Genomic DNA, 23,717 nt, shown 5'->3' with positions numbered 1-23,717 from the left:
ATGGCCTGCCTCCGGCGCGCCACGCCCTTGCGGCCTTGCCGATCAAGTCCTGATCGTATGCAGCAGGCGGAGAAGCGCCGGTAAATTTCGCGCCGCGAAGCAAGCGAGCTCCTCCGTCCCCGAGGCACCGTGCTCCAGGTGTTCGATGAAATGCCTCACGGAGAGCGTGGAGCGGATGCAGGCAGGCGTGGTTGTCGACATTTCGTGCACGAGTGGTTAGTGACACGCCTGGATGGGCGCAAAGCTGGGAGAGGATGGTTCAATGTGTAGGAAGAGACGAAGTTTAGGATGGTTTTCCGACTTCCGTGCAACAGTGAACTGTTGGAATGCTTCAATAGTCAGGTAACTGTCTGCTTTCATGGCAAATACACACAAATGTTTGTCTAGACTCTAGAATGGAGTAATTCGCCAACCCACCACTAACTTTCTTCTTAATGCAAAGGTACATCTCCTGTCTATTCTCGAATTATGTTATGTCACCATCTTTGGTTTTATCTTTAAGAAAGTCAGTCAAATGTCCCATCGGAAGTTCAATACTGAAATGGACCTTGTCTAAAGTTCATTTTTTTAATCTAATTCTGTGGGCATACGTATTTCTTTTCTTAGGGTGGGCAGCCATATTTCTTATACAAGGAAAAAGACTATATACAATGAAATTGTCACGCTCATCTGTTCCTTTGTTGTTTAGTACTTGTTAAGCTTTCAAGTACATGTAACCCCTTCAAGTAGCCTAGTGTCCATTGCTCTTTATGTTTAGAGTGTTCCCAATCTACTTACTTTCAGTCTGACGTTCTGAACCAATCTGTGGTCTCAATGTCAAGCTAGACAATCATTAGGGTTTACATTACCTGTCCATGTCATATACTCCCTCCATTCTCAAATATATGACGTTTAGGACAACAAAATTAGTTCATTTTGAACTAAATAACTTGTCCTAAACGTCATATATTTGAGAATGGAGGGAGTAGTCAATATTCGATACAGTGTTTTCTTTCTCTTCTTGTATGCTATTAGGTAAGCCTTCTTATCTAGCAGAATTTTCTGCTAGTTATAATTTTTTTTGTGTTGTTGCATGTTTTTCTGCCTGGTACTATTTATATACGAAGTTACCAGGTTCATACTGTTAAAAATGAGAAGCCCTGCCACTGCTGATCTGTTTGGGGCTACATACTAGCATGGAGAACATTTCAGTAGGTAGGTGTCTAGAGTTCTTTTCTTTTCTTTTTCTATTTTGCCAGCCTTAATATCAGTTTATTCTTTATTGTAATTTGCTTCGAGCTGATTAAAACATGTCAGAATCAGACAATTGCGATCTTTTTAGCTATTTTTGGTTACATTTTCTTGGTCTTGCTTACAATGTTTTTTTGCATGTTTATATGTTTGGCACGTGTATCATTCTTGTCACCATTCCATAATCCTGTATAGCAGAGTTGAGGGTGCCAGTGTACCACTCCCTCAGCGTTATGTTTACATCATGATGTAGGCTTTCTCCTTTTCACATTGAATTGCAGCATGGCCAATTTTGTAGCTGTTACCTTGCCTTTCTCCTGTTCTCTTTTCTTGCTTACTTATTGGGTAATTTTGTTTCTTTAGTTTGATTTGGATGCGTATATTTTTGTTCACTCATCCATCATCTTCTATTATAAAGTCAACCTGTGATATTTCTCCTTTTATTGTTGAATTGCAGTATTGCCACTTTCTTACCTGGTGTTACTTAATGGGGACGATTCTCTTTGTATATGTTTGGTTTGGATGTGTATCTTATAAGTCACTCTTCCACCATTTTGTATATTTAACAGAGTTGCATGTCTTACTCGTCAAGTATCAATTTGAGAGTACAATTGACGAAACCATGTTGGCTTATATATCTAGATAGAGCAATTACCTGTCCTGACATGATAAGTGAATTGAATCTTCTGGAAAGGGACATTGTTATGCACTCTACAAATAGTATGTGTAGCTGAAAAGGTTGTAGTAAACAAAGTTGAATATCATCAGACATGGTCAAAGTCTCAATTTTGTGTCATTGCCTTGTCATCAGATAACATTGCAACCCGTGTCGTTTTCTTTTGTGCAATTATACCATTCCGGCTTCCATGTGAAGCCTATTGGGGACCAGAAATTATCAGGAAACTTTGGTCTGAAACACTCTTATTCCGCTATTAGAGTTTAGCAGACCACTATATATGTATACCATGCAAAATAACTCAAACAGCTGTTCCATTTGCAAAAGTAAGATATGGAAGGCGTTATCTTCAGTTTAACTGAGGGTGCGGTGAGGAGTCTCTTGTGCAAACTTGGTTGCCTTCTCTCCCAGGAAAGTTGGTTGCTTCAGAGCGTCCATGGAGATATGCAATACATCAAGGATGAGCTCGAGAGCATGAATGCTTTCCTTCGCACCCTCACCACGTCAGAGGGCCATGATGACCAAGTGAGAATCTGGATGAAGCGAGGGAGATTGCCTATGATGCTGAGGACTGCATTGATGAGCTCATCCATCATCTAGGTGAGCCATCTGGAATGGGCTTTATTCGACAATTAATCTGTATACCTGGCACACTAGTCTGTCGCCGCCGAATTGCCATCCAGCTACAAGAACTGAAGGTCCATGCCCGGGATGTTGGTGAGCGGCGATCACGTTACGGTGTGGTGCTTCCAAGGACTGCGTAGAGGAGGTAGCCGACAACTCAGCAAGCATGCATCTCTTCACCTTGATCTACAGCTGCATGCTCTGTTTACAGAAGAGGCAAGCATGGCCATTTAACAGAAGAAAACTTTAAGGGAATTGAAAGGTGGGAGGTTGCAGTATTGGCTGAGAAGCTCAGGCGATATTTACAAGACAAAAGGTACAACAGAGTTATTGTTGTATTTCTCCCCCAGTAATGGACCATTATAATTTTGTTGTTTTGCGAAAATCCCAAATTATTAGTATATTCTTGTGAAAACCGAAACATGAATAATAATGCACCTTTTGAAGGCACATTTGGTTCTAATTTTTCTTTTGAAAAAACTTACTTTCAGTTAATGGATGGTCTAGAACAGAATATCATGTGAAGGCACTCTTCTAATTTTTCTTTTGAAAAAGTTTACTTTCATTTTGGCGATAGCCTATGAATTGAATATCGTGCTTTCAAAACAAGCTTTCCTCTTATACGTTTTTCTTGTAGGTACATTATGATCCTTGATGACATATGGACTATATCAGCATGGGAGAGCATCAGATGTGCACTGCCTGAAAATAAGAAGGGCAGCAGGGTAATTGTAACCACAAGGAATGAAGATGTGGCCAAAACATGCTGTTCTCATCCCCAAGATTGGATTTACAAAATCCAGAGGTTATCTGATGCTACATCGCGTGAACTATTCTTCAAAAAGATCTTTGGCTCGGCAGATAAACTACCAACTGATAACTTGGAGGAAGTATCAAACTCCATTTTGAAGAAATGCGGAGGGTTGCCTTTGGCAATAGAGAGCATTGGCAGCCTTCTTGCAAGCAAGATAAATAGATCCAAGCAGGAGTGGCAGAAGGTTTGTGACAACTTAGGCTCTGAACTTGAAAGTAATCCTACTCTGGAAGGCGCGAAGCAAGTCTTGACCTTGAGTTATGATGATCTACCCTATCATCTGAAGGCTTACTTCTTATATCTAAGTATTTTCCCTGAAAATTATGTGATCAAGAGGGGACCTTTGGTGAGAAGGTGGATAGCTGAAGGTTTTGTCGGTCAAAGGCATGGATTAAGCATGGAGCAGGTTGCAGAAAGTTACTTTGATGAGTTTGTGGCTAGAAGCATTGTACAACCTGTGAGAATTGATTGGAATGGAAAGGTGAGGAGCTGCAGAGTTCATGATATAATGCTAGAAGTTATCATCTCCAAGTCACTTGAGGAGAACTTTGCATCATTCTTATGTGATAGCACAAGCTTATTGGTCTCTCACGACAAGATTCGTCGCCTCTCCATCCATAGTAGTCACAAGTTGGTTCAGACAACTAGTGCTAGTGTATCTCATGTTCGCTCCTTCACAATGCCGGCTTCTATCGAGGAAGTCCCATTCTTCTTTCCACAGCTACGGCTGCTACGAGTACTTGACATGCAAGGCTGCAGTTATTTGAGCATAAACACATTGGAGTGTATCTGCAGATTTTCCCAGCTTAAGTACCTAAGCCTCAGAAATACCAAGGTCTGCAAGTTACCACGGCTACTAGGAAATCTGAAGCTCCTGGAAACGCTGGACATTAGGGCAACACTAGTCAAGAAACTACCAGCCAGTGCAAAAAATCTCAGTTGCATGAAGCATCTATTAGTTGGGCACAAGGAGCAACTTACAAGGACAGCCAGTGTCAAGTACTTAAAACCATGCTCAGGCGTGGAGATGGCTCCTGGGGTGGTCAAGAATATGGCAGCTCTCCAATCACTTGTCCATATAATGGTCAAGGAGCAATCATTGGTGCTGCGAGAGATCGGTTTGCTGCAAAAACTAAGGAAGCTCAATGTTCTCTTCCGCAATGTGGAAGTGAATTGGAAAGCTTTTGTTGAGTCACTGGGAAAATTGGCAAGCTCTCTTCGCTCACTCTCAATTCACATTCTAGATGAAAAGGAGTATAGCTCATCTCTGGACATTCTAGCTTATGTCGAGTCACCCCCACTACTTCTTACCAATTTTAGTCTCACAGGCAAATTAAAGAGTCTACCTCCTTGGATATCATCGCTTCGAAACGTGTCCAGGTTTACTGTTCGAAAGACCCAACTCCATGCCGGGGCTATAGAAGTTTTTGAAGACCTTCCAAATCTACTCTACCTCAAGCTCTATCACAACTCGTATGTTGATGACCGCATAGTATTTCGCAGCGGTAAATTTACAAAGCTCTGCATGTTGGTTATTGATAATTTGGAGAACACCGAAATGGTGCACTTCGAGGAAGGTTCAGTGCCAAATCTTGAGAGGCTGACTTTATCATTCCTACGAGAACCTAAAGATGGGATTTCAGGTCTTCAGAACCTCCAAAAGCTCAGGGAGATAGTCTCAAAAAAAAAAAGCTCAGGGAGATCGAGTTCTTTGGTAACATCATATTATCCGTGGTGAATAAAGTGGTATCATGTGTGAAGACACATCCAAACCATCTAAGAGTTATCGGTGACAAATGGAATATTGTAACTGAATATGCTTAAGTGGCAAACCCATGATATAATTTGTCATTACGCGTCCTATTCATAAATCTAGTTTATTGCTTTCAGCAATAGAATTATGTAAGCTAATCTGCAGTACAGTTCATTGTATTATATGGTACTAAAGTGTTACATGACTTACGTTGCACCACCATTTGTGCAACGTTTCTAACAAGTGAAAATTGATGGTAGCTTTGTGATTTGAAGTGAACCACGGTCTTTCCCGTTTCATCTTGAAATCCAAATCAAGACTTAAAAGTAGTTTCACATTGTTTGAGGGTCATTTGGGCCACCTCATGAATATTAGTGACCTGACCTGATCAATGAAATTCACACCTCAGTGTATTGCGACATCAACACATATGCTTTGCTTCCCGGCCTGTATGAAGTTGCTGCTCTACACTGCTTGTGTATCAAGCTGCCTTGTAGATGTAGTTGGTGTATCAATGGCAGAAATTCAAATCGAAACTGGGGGTAACTCCAGTTATCTTTCCTATTTTAATTTTTTTAAGAGGAACATTTATTCCCCTTTCCAATGCGATTTATCGTCGCGACGGATAACGCGCCATTCTTTTCAGAATGGGCCTGAGGGGAATCTCAGAGAGACAGAGAGGAGCCCGTAGCACAATTTGTGCCTCGCGGCTCGATAGCCTCGCACAAAGCACCTGGTGTTGACGCAAATCTCGATCAACACACGAACGCGCTAGATCGCGCGGTGTGAAGAGGGGCTCCTTGCAGCACTTCCTGAGTGGAGCGGTCAGACCGGTCGCCGTGCAGAATGGCGACGATCCTACGAACGCTCGCCCGGGAGAGACCCCGTCGGAGCAAGCGCGTGTAGGGTTGCTCTAGACTCGGCAGGCCAGCTAGGGCGTCCTCAAACGCCATGGAGACGAGAGAAGAACATCATGTCGAGATTGGAAAAGTAGGGTAAAGGTAAAGAAATAAAAGATATGTTTTTGATAGATTCGATTGAGTTGTCCCTTCAATCGGCCGTGACCCTTTATATTTATAGGGTGGGGAAGACTTACCCCACAAGAAATCATATTTACAGATCTAAATCTATTAAGAACTCTAATTACATCTAATTACAGTCGGACTCCTCCTAGACCGGTCAGACCGGTCGGACCCACCGGTCGGACTGGTCGGACTCCAGCCGTATCAGCTACAGCACCAGACCGGTCATACCGCTTGGCCTGACCGGTCAGACCGGTTGATACCAATTTTTGCTATCAACACCTGGCCTGCGCGGACGTGCAAGCAGCAGCGCCGGCGAGCGCGGCGACCGCCTGCTGATCAAGGATCAAGTTCCGATCGAGCGCGGCAGCCGGAGAAAGGAGGGTTAATTTCACTTGGAGAGGCATGGTGGCGTCTTCGCTGGCAAATGTGCCCTGGGCGCCGTGCTCCTGTTCGACGAAATGACTCAGCGAGCGCAGGGCGTGGTTGCAGACTGTTGTCGGCACGGGCAGCAACAGAACTTGGTGGCCAGCAGCTGGCCATGGATGGTTTAAATGATGACTTTCCATCCTCATATAGAAGAGAAGACGAGCTGATGGCATCAGCTAGTTGTGCTGTCGGACTAGCTTTCCATCCAACAGACCGGCACTCCCAAGCTGCGTGTCACCTGATGAAATGCCTCGTAAGACAGGTACTTGTCTTCTTTGTTACCACTTACTCTTAAAATTCTCTTAAGTTTCCGAAGGGGTGATGTAAACTTCACAAACAATCCAGGTGCCACTGAGTTTGTTTGTATGTTGAAAGTTCAATGCAAGAACGGACATCACCTGACACCTGGTCTCGAAATTGATAGTAAATAAAGGAATGGACCTCGTCTAAAGTTTAAGTATATTTCCAAAGATCCTCTTGATTTGTCTACATATGTATTTTTCTTGGCTGGCAATTTTCTTGTAATGCATGTCAAGTTGCCAACTAGATACAAATGGAACTGCCATGCTTCAGCCCTTTTTTATATAGTGTGCAACTACACTTACTGCTAATGACATATTTTGTTAGCTCTCTATTTTGTGTGTGAATAATTCTTCTTCTAGGTTGGTAAGCACTGCTAATCTGATTGGATGCAGACATACAAGTATGGAGAACCTTTGACTCAGATAGTTGGTTGTTCTCCTAGTTGTTCATCATCACTGTATGCTCCACTTTTCTTCAAAATTAGCTAAATAGTGTTGAAGTGCAGTATGCTGATTTCGTGGTGGGTGTCAGTCATCTTTTCTCGCCCTTTCTTATTCATTGACTTCGTTTACATATGTTTTACTTAGGATGTGTAAATTTCGCATTACTCTTCCATAATTATCTATATTTAACAGCCTGAAGGGTATCATGTTTTTGGCATTACTTTTAGTATATCAGGACATATGGTGTTTACCTTTTCATGTTGAATTACAGCATTGTCTTTGGATGTGTATATTATTGGTTACAGTATATCATTTGGATGTGTATCTTATTGGTTACACTACCTCATGCTTCCACAAGTGTGTATATTTGACATCAACCTTTGCTTTTCACCTTTTCCATGTTGAATTTCATTCATTATTGCCACTTTGCTAGCTTGTCTTGTTGACTGGGTGATATTGTTTGTCTATGTTTTGTTTGGAAGTGTATCTTTTGAGTCACTCTTTCATCATTGCAGTATATTTTAACAGACTCAAGGTTACCAGTGTTTCGGTATTGTTGTCAAGCTCACCATTGACTTTGCATTTGTCAGTTAGCTGGAATATGAATGGGATTTTTTGTATACTTACATCTTTTGGGACTACAAAAATAATATGTTTTGCTGAGTAAGTTATAAAAAAATTTGCACATAACTCAACTACTCAAGTTCCTGACTATTGTTGGGATTCCGCAGGCAATCTGCCATGAACTGGAAGTCTCTATGTCATGTCATTGCCCTGTCATCAACTTAGACTGCAATCAGTACAATTCCCCTTTATGCAATTTACTATTATGGCTTCCAAGTGAAGCGATTCGGAGCTTGAAATTATGAGGAAACTGTGGTTGAAAATAATCTTATGCTGCAACATATCAGAGCTTATCCAACTAAATGTCCTATATATGTAGCCTAAGCAACCAAACTCAACAAAAGAAGCATTTGCATTTCCATTCTCCATAGTAAGACATGGAAACCACTATCTTCAGTTTGACTGAGGGCGCAGTGATGAGTCTTCTGTGCAAGCTTGGCTGCCTTCTTTCCCAGGAGAGGTGGTTGGTACAGGGTGTGTATGGAGACATGCAGTTCATCAAAGATGAGCTTGAGAGTATGAATGCTTTCCTGCGCACCCTCACCATGTCAGAGGGCCATGATGATCAAGTGAGAATCTGGATGAAGCAAGTGAGGGAGATTGCCTATGATTCTGAGGACTGCATTGATGAGTTCATACACCACTTTGGTGATTCATCAGGATTGGGCTTACGTCATTGGTTAATGTGCATTCTTGACCTGCTTGGTTGCCATCGTCGCATTGCCATCCAGCTCCAAGAATTGAAGACCCGTGCTCGGGATGTTGGTGAGCGGCGCTCACGTTACGGGGTGATGCTAGCAAAGGCCCAACTTCAGGAATCCGGCTCACAAGTTTTGAAGCATGCCTTTCTTCATCTTGACCCACAGCTGCATGCTCTCTTTACAGATGAGGCACAGCTTGTAGGCATTGATGAACCGAGGAACGCGCTTGTAAGATGGCTAATGGAAGATGATCTGCAGCTTCGCGTGCTAGCCATAGTTGGATTTGGTGGCCTAGGCAAGACCACACTGGCACGGATGGTGTGCGAGAGCCCAGTGGTGAAAGGGGCTGATTTTCAGTGCTGTCCATTGTTCATTGTGTCACAGACCTTCAACATCAGAACGCTGTTTCAGCACATGATAAGGGAGTTGATCCAACGACCTCACAAGGCCATGGCAATAGCAGGAGGCAAGTATGGCCATTTCACAGAGGAAAACTTGGAGGGAATTGAAAGGCTGGAGGTTGCAGTACTGGCTGAGATGCTTAGGAGATATTTACAAGACAAAAGGTACATCAGCAATTTTTGTTATATTGCTTCCTTTAATGAACCATTATATTCTTTTTTTGATCTGGAGATGTTGTGGACTCATTTGTGGGCCGCACATATGAGAGAAGGAGGAAGAAAAACACGTGAGAGGTGTTATGGGCCGATCTAGGCCCACGAGTACTGTAGCGCATGCGTGAACAGTGCCGAATCCTATTTGATTAGGTTAATTTGGTTTATTAGGAAAGAGATAAGATGGATTGATTCGGTTAGGATATTGCTTAGGGGTCAAGTCATATTGCTTAGGGGTCAAGTCAGTCGTCTCTATAAAAGAGACTATCTTGTATCAATGAAGAACAAGCAAGATTAGAACCAAATACTTCCCAGAGCCTCCAGCGTGAGGGCGGGTAGCCTCTAATCCTGCTATCTACCATATTAGGAGAATAATTGACTATCTATATATTATTGCGAAACGTGCAACATAAATATTTGCATGCCTTTTGTAGGTACACTTATAACTTTTCTACATTTATAAAGTTACTTTTAGTTCAGCTATGCTATGCCTTGGAATTTGGTCCTTTTCTCTTGAATCCAGTTTAATGCATGTCTGAAAATTGGCAAAAGGTATCTGTGCTTCCCTGTACTGTGCTCTTGAATTGATTTGGAAAAGTGAACTGCCACCTTGTTCTTTTCTGAAGATAGTACCACTTGAGTTGCACACTGGCTGCTACCGCTTTCAGGTGTCCGTCGACTGTAATTTAAACTGTCGGGACATTTGATGTGAAACTTTTTACTGTCTGGTCAAAAGAAAAGGATTCTGTGATATTTTTTCCAGTTTGTCCCTTGCCTTAAGAAAACAAGTCCAAGTATAACACCAAATATCACATGCTTTCTTTCCCTTGAAATCTAGGATCATCTTGAAATCCAGGATCATCTTGAAATCAAGTCTCAACTGCCTATAATAGTTTGTGAATATTGGATTTGTATGTCATGTTTGCACAGTCAGGAGACTAGATTTGAAGTTTGCACAGTCAGGAGACTAGATTTGAAGTGTTGTGATGGTCAAATTATGCGCCAGATTTAATACACTAATATTATATTTATGAATTACGAGCTAACAAAGGTTCACTCTCTGGAGACTGGAATGTAAAAAGTGACAATGTCCAGTATGAGCAGAAAACTTATAAACTTTTCTTCTTAATGCAATGATACGCAGCTCTCCTGTGTATTCTCGAAAAAGAAGTATGAGGAGAAAACCTGCATGCAGAATAACAAAGGAGTGTCAACCTTTTTGCTTACAATTATTTCCTCTTTTGACTGAAAACGGCACAAGTATCAATTATTTACTGCATAATATCAGTGTTCTTAGTCTACCATCATCGCCATAGGCACACATTAATTACATAACAAAAGGAAACTTATAAATATCAGGTTTGTAGCTGTTCCATTGGCTTGTTGAGTTCCCTTATATTTTTTATTTGTTTTCTTTTAGGTACATTATAATCCTTGATGACATATGGTCCATATCATCATGGGAGAGCATCAGATGTGCATTGCCTGACAATAAGAAAGGTAGCAGGGTAATAGTAACCACGAGGAATGAAGATGTGGCCAAAACGTGCTGTTCTCATCACCAAGATTGGATATACAAAATCCAGCGACTATCAGATGCTAAATCACGAGAACTATTCTTCAAAAGAATCTTTGGCTCTGAACATGAATTACCAAATGATGAGTTGGATGAAGTATCAAATTCCATTTTGAAGAAATGCGGGGGTTTGCCTTTAGCAATACTGAGCATCGGCAGCCTTCTTGCAAGTAAGACAAATAGAACCAAGCAGGAGTGGCAGAAGGTCTGCGACAACTTGGGCTCTGAACTTGAAAGTAATCCTACTCTGGAAGGTGCAAAGCAAGTCTTGACCTTGAGCTATGATGATCTACCGTACCATCTGAAGTCTTGCTTCTTATATCTAAGTATCTTCCCTGAAAATTATGAGATCAAGAGGGGGCCTCTGGTGAGAAGGTGGATAGCAGAAGGTTTTGTCAGTCAAAGGTATGGATTAAGCACGGAGCAGATCGCTGAAAGTTACTTTGATGAGTTTGTTGCCAGAAGCATTGTGCAGCCTGTAAGAATCGACTGGAATGGCAAAGTGAGGAGCTGCAGAGTACATGATATAATGCTAGAAGTCATCGTCTCCAAGTCACTTGAGGAGAACTTCGCATCCTTCTTACGTGATAATGGAAGCTTATTAGTGTCTCATGATAAAATTCGGCGCTTATGCATCCACAATAGTCAAAACCAGCTGGTGCAGAATACTAGTGCCAGTGTATCTCATGTTCGCTCGTTCACAATGTCAGCTTCTGTCGAGGAAGCCCCGGTCTTCTTTCCACGGCTACATCTGCTAAGAGTACTTGACATGGAAGGTTGCATTTGCTTGAGGAACAACGACTTGAACTGTATCTGCAATTTTTTCCAGCTGAAGTACCTAAGCCTCAGAAAGACTAATATCTCTAAGTTGCCACGGCGACTAGGAAATCTGAAACACTTGGAGACGCTGGATATTAGAGCAACACTCATCAAGAAACTACCGACCAGTGCAAAAAACCTCAGTTGTATGAAGCATCTGTTAGTTGGGCACAAGGAACAACTTACAAGAACAGGCAGCGTCAAGTTCTTAAAACATTGCTCAGGTTTGGAGATGGATCCTGGGGTGGTCAAGAATATGAAGTCCCTGCAATCACTTGCCCATATAGTGGTCAAAGACCAGCCCTTGGTTCTACGGGACATTGGTCTATTGCAAAAGCTAAGGAAGCTTAAAGTCCTTATCCGTAATGTGGAAGTTAACTGGAAGGAGTTAGTTGGGTCTTTGGGGAAGTTGGCAAGCTTTCTAAGCTCACTCTCTATTCACATTGTAGATGGAAAGAAGTATGGTTCATCACTAGACATTCTAGCTTTTGTAGAGTCACCTCCCCTACTCGTCACTAATTTTAGCCTGGCGGGCAAGTTGGACAGTCTACCTCCTTGGATATCGTCGCTTCGAAGCGTGTCCAGGTTTACTCTTCGTAACACTGGACTCCATGCCGAGGCCATAACAGTTCTTGGAGACCTGCCAAACCTACTCTGCCTCAAGCTCTATCACAAGTCGTATGCTGATGACTGCATAGTGTTTCCCCTCGGTAAATTTACAAAACTCAGCATGTTGGTCATTGATAATCTGGATAGTATTGATAGAGTGCACTTTGAGACAGGTTCATTGCCGAATCTTGAGAGACTGACATTATCATTCCTACAAGAACCAAAGGATGGGATCTCCGGTCTCGAATATCTCCAGAAGCTGAAGGAGATAGAGTTTTTCGGTAACATTATATCATCTGTGGTGAGCAAAGTGGTTTCATGCGTGAAGACGCATCCCAATCACCCAAGAGTTATAGGTGACAAATGGAACATTGTAACTGAGTATGCCTAAGTAGCTAAGGCTGGACAGAAATCGTTCATTTTAATGTTCAGTTGCCAGTTGGGCAAACAACTGCTGTACTGTAGAATGTACTGAAGTCAGTTCCATCATCCATTGTATTATATAGTGTATGAGTTAGCTTGCAGCAAAGTTAATGCACATCAATCTTTGGCAAGTGAAATTTCAATACTATTTGTATGTTTTGAAGTGAACTATTGCAGTCTTCTCCATCTCATCTATGTACCATTTTACTCTTTAAAGTGTACTAGACATATGTTCTGAGGTTACTAGAGAGCAACTGTCTCAGACATCTCTAGCCTGATCACCTGTTAGTCAAATTGCCACTTTATGTTGCTTTTGGCCTGTAGCCAGCATACCTACTTATTTGTGTGTAAGATGAAGTGGCTACTCTGCTGGCGCCTGATTATTCTGGGTTCTTTTATGTGTGGTTGGTGCACGAAATTCATGCAGTACGATGACCTTTCTGCCGGTGAGGCACCTGATGTTGAAATATCATCCAGATTTGAATGGGTCTTGCAATTCATGTCAATGGCTACCGTCCGACGAGGCATCGCCGCGCGGCCCCGGCGCCGTCGATGTCGCCTTTCTGGGGGATGCACTGGCGGCGCGCGAGCGCCGTTCACCGGCCGTGTTCCGCGGCCCACACCGGCTCGAGTTCCTCTTCCTCCTCGAAGCATTTGACAGCGTCACGGAGCAGCGAACTGCTATCGGAGGAAGCGGCGGCAAGGGTTCCGGCGTCCTCGAGCAGAGCCGTCGCCGTCGATCTCCGCCGCCGCGCCACGCTCGCGCACCAGCTGGGCCTCAGACGGTCAGACCACCGCCCTCCGGGTCCCTGATCGAGAAGACGAACCAGTCCGGTCGCTGCTCTAACGGATCCTGGCCACACGTGGGCGATCCGACGGCTCGTAGGGACCCAAGGGGTGGACGGTATTCCAAATACCGTCCACCCCCAGCCCAGGCATGTGCGCGCTTCGCTTCTCGGCGCGCCGGAGCACGGCCGGCTTCCCGCCGCCGCAGCTCCATGGCGCGCGCGTGCCGTTCCTCCTTCCGCGGACCGAGGCCGGCGGCTCGATCAAGTTCCGTCCGGGCGATGGCGTCACCAGCTGGCTGAGAGTGCGCGGTCGCCGGGCGCGCCGCGAACGTGCGCTGATGCTAGCCCGAGAGCCGAGGATCTCTGGAACCACCGCGACGTCAACATTGACAGACAGCACGGGGCGATCGGAACCAGCGCGGCCCCGTGCGACGCCGGCGCGTCCTCGAGAAGGGGGGTCGTCGCCGTCGAGCTCCGCTGCCGCCGCGCCGTGCTCGCACCGTCGCGCGTTCCATGCTCACCTAACCTGGGCGGCCATGAAGAAGTCCGGTCGCTGCTCTGCCGAATCTGGGCCACAGCTCTCTGATCGGACGGCTCTCGGTGACCCCAGGGGGTGGACGGTATTTGAAATACCGTCCACCCCGGACATTTTGGGGAATTGGGCACGCAGCTCCCGCCTCGTTCCCCGGCCGCCACCATTGAGCTATGAGCTTAGAGGAACGCCGGCCGCCACTGGTTCCCAGGCCGGGCGCCCGCAACGCCGACGACGCCACAACCGTTGAGGTTGTCGAACGTTCTGGTGGCGCAGGTCGAGCGCAGCGGCACGTTGGTCTTGAGCACCGATCGAGCGACGACCTCGCGCAGCGACGCCGTCGACCGACGTCGCCTTTCTATGGTAAGCGTGATCGAGGACTTAGGGAAGCTCTGGCGGGGCGCGCGCCGTCCACCGACCGCGTTCCACGCCCCCCACACCGGCTCGAGTTCCTCCTGCCGCGGCGGCGCGGCGTTTCAAAGAGCCACCTGAGCGAGCGGCCATCGGCCATCGGAGGAAGCAGCGGCGAGGGTTCCGTCTTCCTCGAGCAGAGACGTCGTCGTCGTCGTGGACCTCCTCCGCTGCGCCACGCTCTCGCGAATCACGCGCACCACCGGGGCTCAGACCAACAGACCACCGCCCGCCTCCGGCTCCTGACCGAGAAGACGAACGACTCCGATCGCTGAGCTGCCGGATCCGGGCCACAGATGAGCGATCCGACGGTTGCTAGGGACCCAGGGGGTGGACGGTATTTGAAATACCGTCCACCCCCAGCATCAAATACCGTCCACCCAAAGCCTAGGCATGGGCGCCGGCGCGCCGCCTCGGCTTCGCCCATCGGCTCGACGGAGCCCGGCCGCGTTCCGGGCGCTGCTCGAGACCCTGCAGGGCGAAAACATCATCGGCCGCGCCCTCGGCGGAAACTCACGGAGCGCACGCCGCCGGCCGCCGCTGATCAAGTGAGCACAACATGGCCGCCGTCGACGTCGCGGCGGCCAAGGTCCAAGTTCGCTCGCGGACACTGCGCGGCTCGGGGGCAGCGCGTGACTTTCCGCCTTCCGTGAGCCGAGGCCGGCGGCTAGATGAAGTTACGGCCGGCTTGGTGACGGCGTCGCCAGATGTCTGAGGGTGCACGGTGGCCGGGGGCGCCGCGAGCATGCGCGGCTGGGATCTTTGAAACCAGCGCGGCGCGCGTGTCGGTGTCGACGTTGACAGACAGAACGGGGCGATCGAAACCAGCGCGCCCCGTGCGGCTCCTGCTGGGTGCCGTCGTGCGTCGTCGAGCAGAGCGGTCGTCGCCGTCGAGCTCCGCTGCCGCTGCGCCGTCGCGTCTTCCATGCTCAGCCAACCTGGGCCGGCCTCGGACATCCTGCCCTGTCGTCCCTGGTCCGGTTGCTGCTCTGAAGAATCCGGGCCACAGGTATCCGATCGGACGGCTCTCGGTGACCTACGGGGCGGACGGTATATCAGATACCGTCCACCCCAGGCATGGGCGCGCAGCTCCTCGCCTCGCCAGAGCGCCGCCGCGTTCCAGTGCTGCTCGCCGGTTGGGGGCGCACCGCCGCACCTTATCCGTGGCGGCATCTCGGTTGCCGACGAGGGTTCGATCAGCGTGCGTGACGCCGTGTCAGCGCCGCGGCCGTGGAGAAGACTCGGGACGGGCCGGGACTCGCACCGACGGACAGGGGCGCTGCTTGAGCCGCCGCCTGGCGGCTGGCGCCGGCGAATGCCATTACGACGCCTTCCGCGAGCTCGAGCACCTGCAACTGAGGTTGCCAATGCCTCAAGAATGCATGCTTGTGTTGCATTCATCTTCTCATTGAGCAAAACAGATGACTCTGTAGCAACCCAGGAGTCTGTTAGTTTCTTTTGCTTTTCAACACCTTCAAAAATACAGCCGCGAAATCGATGTGCAAACCTTCAGGGAGAAGCGGTGAAGATCAAAACCGGCACAGGGGTTGGGGCCTTGGGGGTTTTGTGCAAGAGATGATGTTGGTGTTATCATAGGCACGAAAGATCGCAGATGGCTTTTTCTGCAGGGAGTTCTGGCTGCAGTGGAGTCTTTACTCTGGAATGGACAGGATCATACGGAAAACTGGAAATTGATGCTATCATAATGGTCGAGAAGCTATCGAGAGCAAGGCCTGTGTTTTGTCTGCAGCTGGAAATGCAATTTATGCGATATAAGCACCAGCAATTAGCTCTAAACTTCGATGTCATCATTTATCTTCACTTTGAGACAATTTTGTAAGGGATCCTCGATTGTTCTATATTCTCGGAGCCTTCCAGCCGTCCCATCAATGAGGCATGTTAAATTGTTAACACCGATACTTGTATACATGATAATTCTGTTGATGTTAACATTTTTGCCCCAAAGAATGCCAAGGGTAACGTTAACGTCTGGGGGCATCATCATTCATCAGACTGTACATCAAAAATCTAGAGACCAACTAATGAATCATTGTTAGACCTTAAGTTTTGACGTTCTTCTTCTCGTCGTTACAGCAAATGAGAGTAAAGCTATGATCGCTGCGATCCCTAGCCCAAGCATGACCACCATCCAAGGAGAGCAAATCCCGTCGCTGCAGATGATGTCTGTCCAGCCCTGAAAGAGATAAGCCAAGGCACATGAGGCTTGCTAATCTTAGCACGGCTATAGCAGTAGTAGTAATTCCTCCACTGTTCCCTACATATGAGAAAGGTCAAATTTATATTCTACTGTCGCATTTGAAATGTTCGTATTATATCAAATCAATTGAACTAGCAAGATCAAGTGCATGGTGGTTGTTAATATGAATGAATCTGACTCCCTTATTTTTCAAGAGTTGTCGAGATAGTATATGCTTTTAACAAAACTACATGCAACAGTTAACATGGATAGCCACGGCACACTCCGGAGCTCACCCATGGTCCAACACAAATAATTGAGGGTCTGAATTCTGGCAGGAAAGCTTGTCAAACTAAAATGAACCCCATAACAAAAAAAATTGAGTTTAAACATACCTTTTGTTCTGCCAGCTGTCTGTGAGGTCCCACCACAGATTGTTGAGCTTTAAGCATCAGATGCTCCTGGGTAAAAATTTTCTTAGCATGATCATAAAGTTCCATGTCAAGGCTGTTCAACGAGATAATTTGCTTCAATATTGCCTCAGGTACCAGCTTCCGTGCCTGCAAACGAACTTCCTTTGTCATTGCTAAAACATTCTAATATGAAAGTGCTCCATAGAAACACAAGCGGAAATTTGTAACTATTATTGGAGTTTTGTGTTAGGAAAAAAAAGATAAGCACATGCATGATTGTGAAGTTTTGAGCACATCAGCCTTAGCACTTGTATCCTATTTCTTTTTTCTTGGCCTCAATTAGTGCTTGATATTGATGGAAAGAAATGAATCAGGTGTCCACATATGGTGCAAATTTGTATCACTAGCAAAACAGAACATAAATCAGGAACAATCTTCAATGTGCATAAACCTCACAATCTTACCTCTTTTGAAAAGTTTGCCTCCGCAACTTTCTTTAGGGATATTTTACGACGGTTAGACTGAGACTTTCGCAGTCTAGCAATGCAAGTTTCATAAGCTTCCATCAATTTCCCAACAGTCATCTGGCATCAGCAATAAATTAACATTTTTTTATCAAAAGATAATAATAGAAAACTCTACACAAATAATTGAGTACTTCAGGTAGTGTATTACATTTCCGTTTCCTTGTTCATCGCTCGTGGAGTTCAGGGCTTCATTATTTTGCCAACCATGGGTGCTATTCTATAAAAAAAAACAGAAATATGAGATGGGAGTGCAACTGTACAGATTCTACCATCTAATCACGCAAAGCTTAATAATGCAATATAAGATTTAACCACCCTCATACCAGATGTTCATTTATTTCTTCTTCCTCCGGCTCCACCATGGATGGGTGAGGGTCTGTGAACAGAAGTATGAGATTAGATCCTCATTTATCAATTTTGCGCTAGCAAAAAGTATATAAAAAGATATGGAGAACCATATAACCAAAACAAACATAAGATTTCTCTATGCAGTTAATATTTTTCAAGTCACCTCCCAGACATGTTGCTTTCCTGCCCTAATATTTTCAATGTGCAGCAAATCATGCACAGCGCCACAGTTTGCCACTTCAACAGCTACAAGCCACAATTAGTGCTGCTTATGCATTTAGGGGTTGATGAGCAGCTTCATTCCACTAGTTTGAACTTTGCTGAATGTCATGCCAGTTCAAAGTAACTGGCTTTGATATGAGGGATGCAGATACCGTGCCTCTGTGTTGTTGTATGATTCTATGCTTGGGATTCTAGAATTCCAGGTACGCATTGCTAATTTGTTAGGGAATGTCTGAACCAAAAAGGCATACTATCTTTCTGTTTCAGTTAAAGATAAAACCGAGGATCTGTTGTCCTTTCAGTTCAAGTAACATAAATACAACTACTGAAGGCATAATTACAAATTAGGGACACCAAATTGTAACGTATATTACCATTCTCACTGAGTAGATCTTCCTTCAGATCTAAGTTCAATGTCCCTGACTGTGAAAGCACTTGCACTCCTACCATATGAGCAAACAACCTTGCGGATTCTTCATGATCCTCCGTAAGTCCTACATACAGCATCTGGTCCAGCCTATTCTGTAATTGAAAATGATGACATTACTTTTAGGAGGGAAGCATATAAGAAATTCCACACCCACCTTTGTATATTTAATGATATAAGTGTTTTGTGGATGTTATTGGCATAATGCATTTATCTACTGCCAAAATTCCTTCTGCATGACACTATAGTCAATGATGGCGTTTTGCATGTCACAGAAAGCAATAAAGTATCATGTGCTTTGGCCATTGGAATGAACATTGAAAACAGTCTTTCACGACGTTCATCTCTTTGGTACATACCTTAGCAACATCTAGCACAATATGACCAAGATCTGGATGCTGTCTGACACAATGTCGAACCTCATGTGCTCCATCAAAGTATGAATTGTTTGTTAGCCCAGTAATCTGCCAAGACAACATGAGTACACAAAAACAAATTAGAAATCAGATCACTTGAGTTGGCTGGGAAATCATCTGCAGGCAGATGTTTACTACAGCTTCTTCCTGTGAAAGAAGATACAACACATAAATATGCCTGGGACACAACACAGTACTTAGTGTAGACTTGCAACAGAATTACTGAACAAATAAATTGATCAGTTTTGACAGGAAAATGTGTACTGGGAAATGGACACGAAAAAATACACTATAATTTCTGGTCACATTTCCACAATGGTCTTTTTCCAAACAGTTCTTGTTGAGTTAGGCATAGATGAAGATGTTAGGCATAGAATTTCAGCTGGCTGGTTGAAATGACGGCAAGCTTCTGGCATCCTTTGTGACAAGAGGGTGCCACAAAAGCTAAAAGGCAAATTCTATAGGACAACAATTCGTCCGGCGATGTTATACGGTGCTGAATGTTGGCCTACAAAAAGGCGACATGTGCAGCAACTGAGTGTAGCAGAGATGCGGATGTTGCGGTGGTTTTGCGGGCACACAAGGAGAGATAGAGTCCGGAACGAAGTTATTCGGGATAGGGTCGGGGTGGCACCAATTGAGGAGAAACTTACTCAGCATCGGCTGAGATGGTTTGGACATGTCCAACGAAGGCCTCCTGAGGCGCCGGTGCGTAATGGGGTTCTTGAGCGGGTCGATAATGTAAAGAGGGGTAGAGGTAGACCTAAACTGACGTGGGATGAGTTGGTTAAAAGAGACCTTAAGGATTGGAATATCTCTAAAGAGATAGCTTTGGATAGGAGCGCTTGGAGACTAGCTATCAATGTGCCTGAACCTTGAACTTATTTCTTTCGGGTTTCATCTCTAGCCTACCCCAACTTGCTTGGGAAAAAAGGCTATGTTGTTGTTATTGTTGTTGTTGTATTTCCACAATGGTCTTTTTCCAAACAGTTCTTGTCGAGTTTCTGATGCTATGCAGGAACATGAATATGCATATAAAAGAACTGATATACTTGTCATGGGTACAGAGCACATGGTGATGAAATAGAAGTTTAACTGTGGTCAGTTATCATATACAATATAACTGTGTGCTAGTAAGAATGTTCGACGCTCTGAAGACTGCAGCTCAAAATAATGGATAACTATTCCTTGGTCTATTCAGTATCTATCTGAGTTCTGAGTAACAAAAAGCATCTTTGTACGATGCAGAGGCAATTATCCCAGCCTTTATTGAAGGCAATAACTGTCACCAAAACTTGATCAGTAGTGGTCTGCCTGAGACACCCCCCAGACTAGACAACCAGGCCTCAATTAAATGGCTTTTTCAAGTCGGAACATATTTACACTAATAAAATTATTAAAAACTACCACAGAAAAAGGTCATTTGTTACCATGGAGAATATTAATCATCAGAGAGGTCAGCTAAAATGCATGGAGGACAATTTACAGTTTTCAATTACAGGAACATGCAGGAATAGTACAACAGAAGTTGAAGGACAGGTCATCATACCTGAAAGGTAGCGCCATTATGAATGATTTCATGGGCAACTGGATCATTGATGTACTCATGCAACGGCATAACCATATCCTCCACATCATATGCATTAATCTTCTTGCTACTATGCTCTTTGTCAACCCTGGCATCTCTCTGGAAATTACAAATATATGTTGCACTCATTGAAGGAATATTCTAATACAGGCAATGGAAGAATCATAATTATAAGTTTGCTGATCCCAAGATAAATTTGGAATCTACGCTCCTAGTTGTTCAAATCAAATATGCCAAGAAAGTTCAGATTAAGTATAACTACTATTGAAACTAAAAAGGTCACATTTGAAACACTCGTACTGACAAAACTGGGATGTTGAATCGCTAACCTGGAACACTTAAAAATGTAAATGGATGGTAGGGAAACAGTAATATCCAGATCCAGAAGCTCCTTACCAATTTAAGGAAAATCCAGCAAATCAACTAGTTTATCTCTGTTACAATTGGTGTTTGCCTTTTGTGAATACCGGATACAGAACTCTATCCAAGATTGTGTTCAATGTTGAATATAAAACACAAGATCCCAAATTACTAGGTCCAGATTTCAGAAAATAAGTATATGACAGAGGATTTTGTCAAAACTGTTGCATTTGAACAACTGTAATTTGAGCCCCAACCGTATCCACCATATGTTACTAGCACTATGAAGTATGAATCTGAGCAAAAGCTTGAATTGAAGTGATAGCATACCCTGGCAAACAGATCTTCTCTCATCCATGGAACCAAGTACTTCCAAGGCCAGATGTCCAAAGTACTCACAGCACGAGACTTTGTTAACACACGGGTAGTCATTAACTTTGCAGAAGTTAGGTTTGGGTGCACAAGGAATCTGGCTGCAACTTCAACTGAGAACTCATATGTGCTAAATACACGATCAACTGGATTTCTCAGTATTGTTACAACAGAAGTTCTCTCCCTTGGTAGCTTGGAAGTTAAGCTATAGTCATCATGAGTAACAACCAGCTTGCAGTCAGGATGACTGATAAGACAGCATAAATGTCATTAGTAATTCTAAGCAAATTATCTTGAGAAAAATCTTAGAAGTGAACTCAGGATAAATACTGGCCAACAGTTAATTCCTAAGGAATTGCGAGTCAAAACTGCATCCTAACTAACTTTGAGAAAAATAAGATGGTTTTCATAGCGAGCAATTCCCCAGTACTTTTCTATAAAGGAAATAGAATTGATCGATCGAAATGCAGGGAAAATGCCAGTCAACATTCAAAGAAGGCATTTCTTTTTTTACTGATTCAAACAGTTCAGAAATCAGAAGTGCTCGTGAAACAGGTATGTTTTATTGAATCACCCAATCAACATGACGATGCAGTTGATTAAAGCAGAGAACTAACTTTGCTCACCTTGGGTCGAACCGTAGCTTATCATAAGACCGCGGGCATTCCTGCGCATTTGTATACAGCTTTTTCAGGAAGCTGCCAAGACATGAAGCGTCAGCAGGATTACAGGGCACGCCTTAGATTAAGGGTGAACCAAACTATTTTTTAGTCCGGCGAACATATACCAGTGAAAGTAGGTGCGGCCTCCGGTCCTCGGAATGTGGAGGAAAAAGAGCAAATCCTTGAGGCTCAGCTTGTCCCCATCCTTCTCTCGCCCAGTAGAGGAATCCGCCCAGCCCCTGACGACTCTCTCGCAGTGTCTGTACCCATCGTCGGAGCTGACGAGTGGAAGCAGCGCCACTGCATCACCGGAACGAGTGGCTGCTTAGCCCATAACCACCGCGAATCGGAGCGAGTGCGTTCCCCAGCTGGCCGAGGCAACACGACACACGCCGAGAGACGATCCGATCGGACGAAGCATCCGGAGCAGAATTCAGACGCGCCGGGGAGGCAGACGAGAGCAGAGATGGAGGGCGCACCTGACGCGACGACGAGGAGCGCGAGCGCGCGGGCGCCCAGCAATCCGAGCCGCGCCGCCCGCGCCATCGATTCGCCGGAGAGCAGCGCACCGCACCGCCCCCGCGCCCAGATCCAGCGGGCGAGCGCGGCGCGGGTGGGGCACGTGAGGAGGGCGCGAGGGTGGGCACGAGACCGCGGCGACGAAGGAAGTGGAGGAGAGCGAGGAGGCACGGAGGCAGGCGTTATAAACGGTGTGTGCGGTGGACTGGTGGGGGGAGGCCGGGAGGGAGGAGGAAACAGAAGGATCGCGAGGGGGCGGCGGCGGCGGCAGCAGCAGCTCAGCTCAGCTCCGCGCGCCGCGGCATCCGGCAGGCAGGCCTGCCTCGGCGCCGGCGCGGGCGGCCCGGCACCCGCCGCTTTCCTCTCGCCCCCCCTGGGTCCCCGTGCGCGCCCGACTCTGCTCTCCCTCCTCGCGCGCGCGCCGCGGCTCGGGCCGTGTTGTTTATTTCGGTCGCACGCGCAGCTGCGCCTGCGCTAGTGCCGGTCGCTCTCGGGGCCGGGGCGGGTTGGGCAGGGCAGCGGCGGGGGCGGCCGGTGGTGGTGGTGGGAAAGCGCGGCGGGAACGGCAGAGTTTTTTCTGGCCACTTGCCGGTCCGGCCTCGGCCGGCGGGGTCGGGCCTCCGAGATTCGCAGCGCAGCCCATCCGGCGGTGGATCTCGCCGTGCCGGCCGTACTCTCCCCCGTTTCGTGCCGCGATTGGTTGGTGCGCGTGTCCACTCTCCCCCTCTATTGTTACTAACTGACAATACTACGAGCCAAAGCTAAGACCATGGTGAAAAACTGGAAATTCAGCTTGCTGCCGACAACCACAACTACAGAGCCAAACTTATATCAAAGAAAGAGAGAAAAATACAGAGCACAGATTGTTCCCCCAGGCAATCTTGCCATTCGAGTTTCTTGATGCACGGAGCCCAGCTAAAAGCAACAAGTTTGGCGTGCCTAACCCGTTCCCACAAACAGAAGGTCCGTCAGCCCTGCAAAATCTTTCTTTTTTCTTGCCAACAGTCTGCTCTACAAGATTCTTGGAGTAGCTAACAAATGTCAAAGACTAGTTTAAAAAAAAAATCAAAGACTTGGATTCCAACCGAACTAGGTGAGGATAAACCACCAGTCCACCAGGTTAAGCTCTAGAAGATTTTTGTAGCTAACAACAAATGTCAAAGACTAGTTTCAAAAAAAAAATCAAAGACTTGGCTCCCAACCGAACTAGGTGAGGATAAACCACCTGACCTGGGTCAGACGCCTGCCTTTGACAGTTGACACATGCAGATCCAT

General features: G+C 45.7%; 3 protein-coding genes across 4 annotated transcripts; 2 read left to right on the top strand and 1 right to left on the bottom strand.

Annotated features, from left to right (window-relative positions):
• Positions 1 to 5,376, top strand: LOC120704967 (disease resistance protein Pik-2-like). The gene is made up of 3 exons (XM_039989517.1): positions 1 to 80; positions 2,742 to 2,846; positions 3,168 to 5,376. Exons 1-3 carry the CDS (start codon positions 1 to 3, stop codon positions 5,080 to 5,082), a joined length of 2,100 nt encoding a protein of 699 aa, XP_039845451.1. The 3' UTR covers positions 5,083 to 5,376.
• A 1,048-nt stretch (positions 5,377 to 6,424) lies between these two features.
• Positions 6,425 to 12,846, top strand: LOC120702682 (disease resistance protein Pik-2-like). Of its 2 annotated transcripts, XM_039986574.1 has the most exons (3): positions 6,425 to 6,810; positions 6,894 to 9,185; positions 10,654 to 12,846. In XM_039986574.1, exons 2-3 carry the CDS (start codon positions 8,296 to 8,298, stop codon positions 12,626 to 12,628), a joined length of 2,865 nt encoding a protein of 954 aa, XP_039842508.1. In that variant the 5' UTR covers positions 6,425 to 6,810; positions 6,894 to 8,295; the 3' UTR covers positions 12,629 to 12,846. The 2 variants fall into 2 exon arrangements, with proteins under 2 accessions (XP_039842508.1, XP_039842507.1); XM_039986573.1 differs by having other exon boundaries at positions 6,425 to 9,185.
• Positions 12,847 to 16,272: 3,426 nt separating this feature from the next.
• Positions 16,273 to 22,969, bottom strand: LOC120702681 (protein-tyrosine sulfotransferase-like). Its single transcript, XM_039986572.1, has 12 exons — positions 22,403 to 22,969; positions 22,049 to 22,223; positions 21,888 to 21,959; positions 21,220 to 21,508; positions 20,491 to 20,628; positions 18,885 to 18,989; positions 18,473 to 18,620; positions 17,852 to 17,904; positions 17,677 to 17,745; positions 17,466 to 17,585; positions 16,984 to 17,148; positions 16,273 to 16,585 (listed from the first exon to the last, which is right to left on the bottom strand). Exons 1-12 carry the CDS (start codon positions 22,467 to 22,469, stop codon positions 16,445 to 16,447), a joined length of 1,542 nt encoding a protein of 513 aa, XP_039842506.1. The 5' UTR covers positions 22,470 to 22,969; the 3' UTR covers positions 16,273 to 16,444.
• Between the last annotated feature and the right edge of the window lie 748 nt (positions 22,970 to 23,717).

The sequence above is a fragment of the Panicum virgatum genome, chromosome 4K (assembly GCF_016808335.1).
Source record: "Panicum virgatum strain AP13 chromosome 4K, P.virgatum_v5, whole genome shotgun sequence".
NCBI lineage: Eukaryota > Viridiplantae > Streptophyta > Magnoliopsida > Poales > Poaceae > Panicum > Panicum virgatum.
This window is presented reverse-complemented; position numbering and strand designations above follow the sequence as displayed.

Excerpts from the sequence above, each read along its gene's own strand:
- LOC120704967 (XM_039989517.1), top strand. The coding sequence starts at position 1 with ATGGCCTGCCTCCGGCGCGCCACGCCCTTGCGGCCTTGCCGATCAAGT. Across the intron at positions 81-2,741 it reads CAGCAGGCGGAGAAGCGCCG|AAGAGGCAAGCATGGCCATT; the intron begins GTAAATTTCGCG and ends CTCTGTTTACAG. Across the intron at positions 2,847-3,167 it reads CGATATTTACAAGACAAAAG|GTACATTATGATCCTTGATG; the intron begins GTACAACAGAGT and ends TTTTTCTTGTAG.
- LOC120702682 (XM_039986574.1), top strand. The coding sequence starts at position 8,296 with ATGGAAACCACTATCTTCAGTTTGACTGAGGGCGCAGTGATGAGTCTT. Across the intron at positions 9,186-10,653 it reads AGATATTTACAAGACAAAAG|GTACATTATAATCCTTGATG; the intron begins GTACATCAGCAA and ends GTTTTCTTTTAG.
- LOC120702681 (XM_039986572.1), bottom strand. The coding sequence starts at position 22,469 with ATGGCGCGGGCGGCGCGGCTCGGATTGCTGGGCGCCCGCGCGCTCGCG. Across the intron at positions 22,224-22,402 it reads GCTCCTCGTCGTCGCGTCAG|TGGCGCTGCTTCCACTCGTC; the intron begins GTGCGCCCTCCA and ends CCGGTGATGCAG. Across the intron at positions 17,586-17,676 it reads ATGAACAAGGAAACGGAAAT|ATGACTGTTGGGAAATTGAT; the intron begins GTAATACACTAC and ends TGCTGATGCCAG.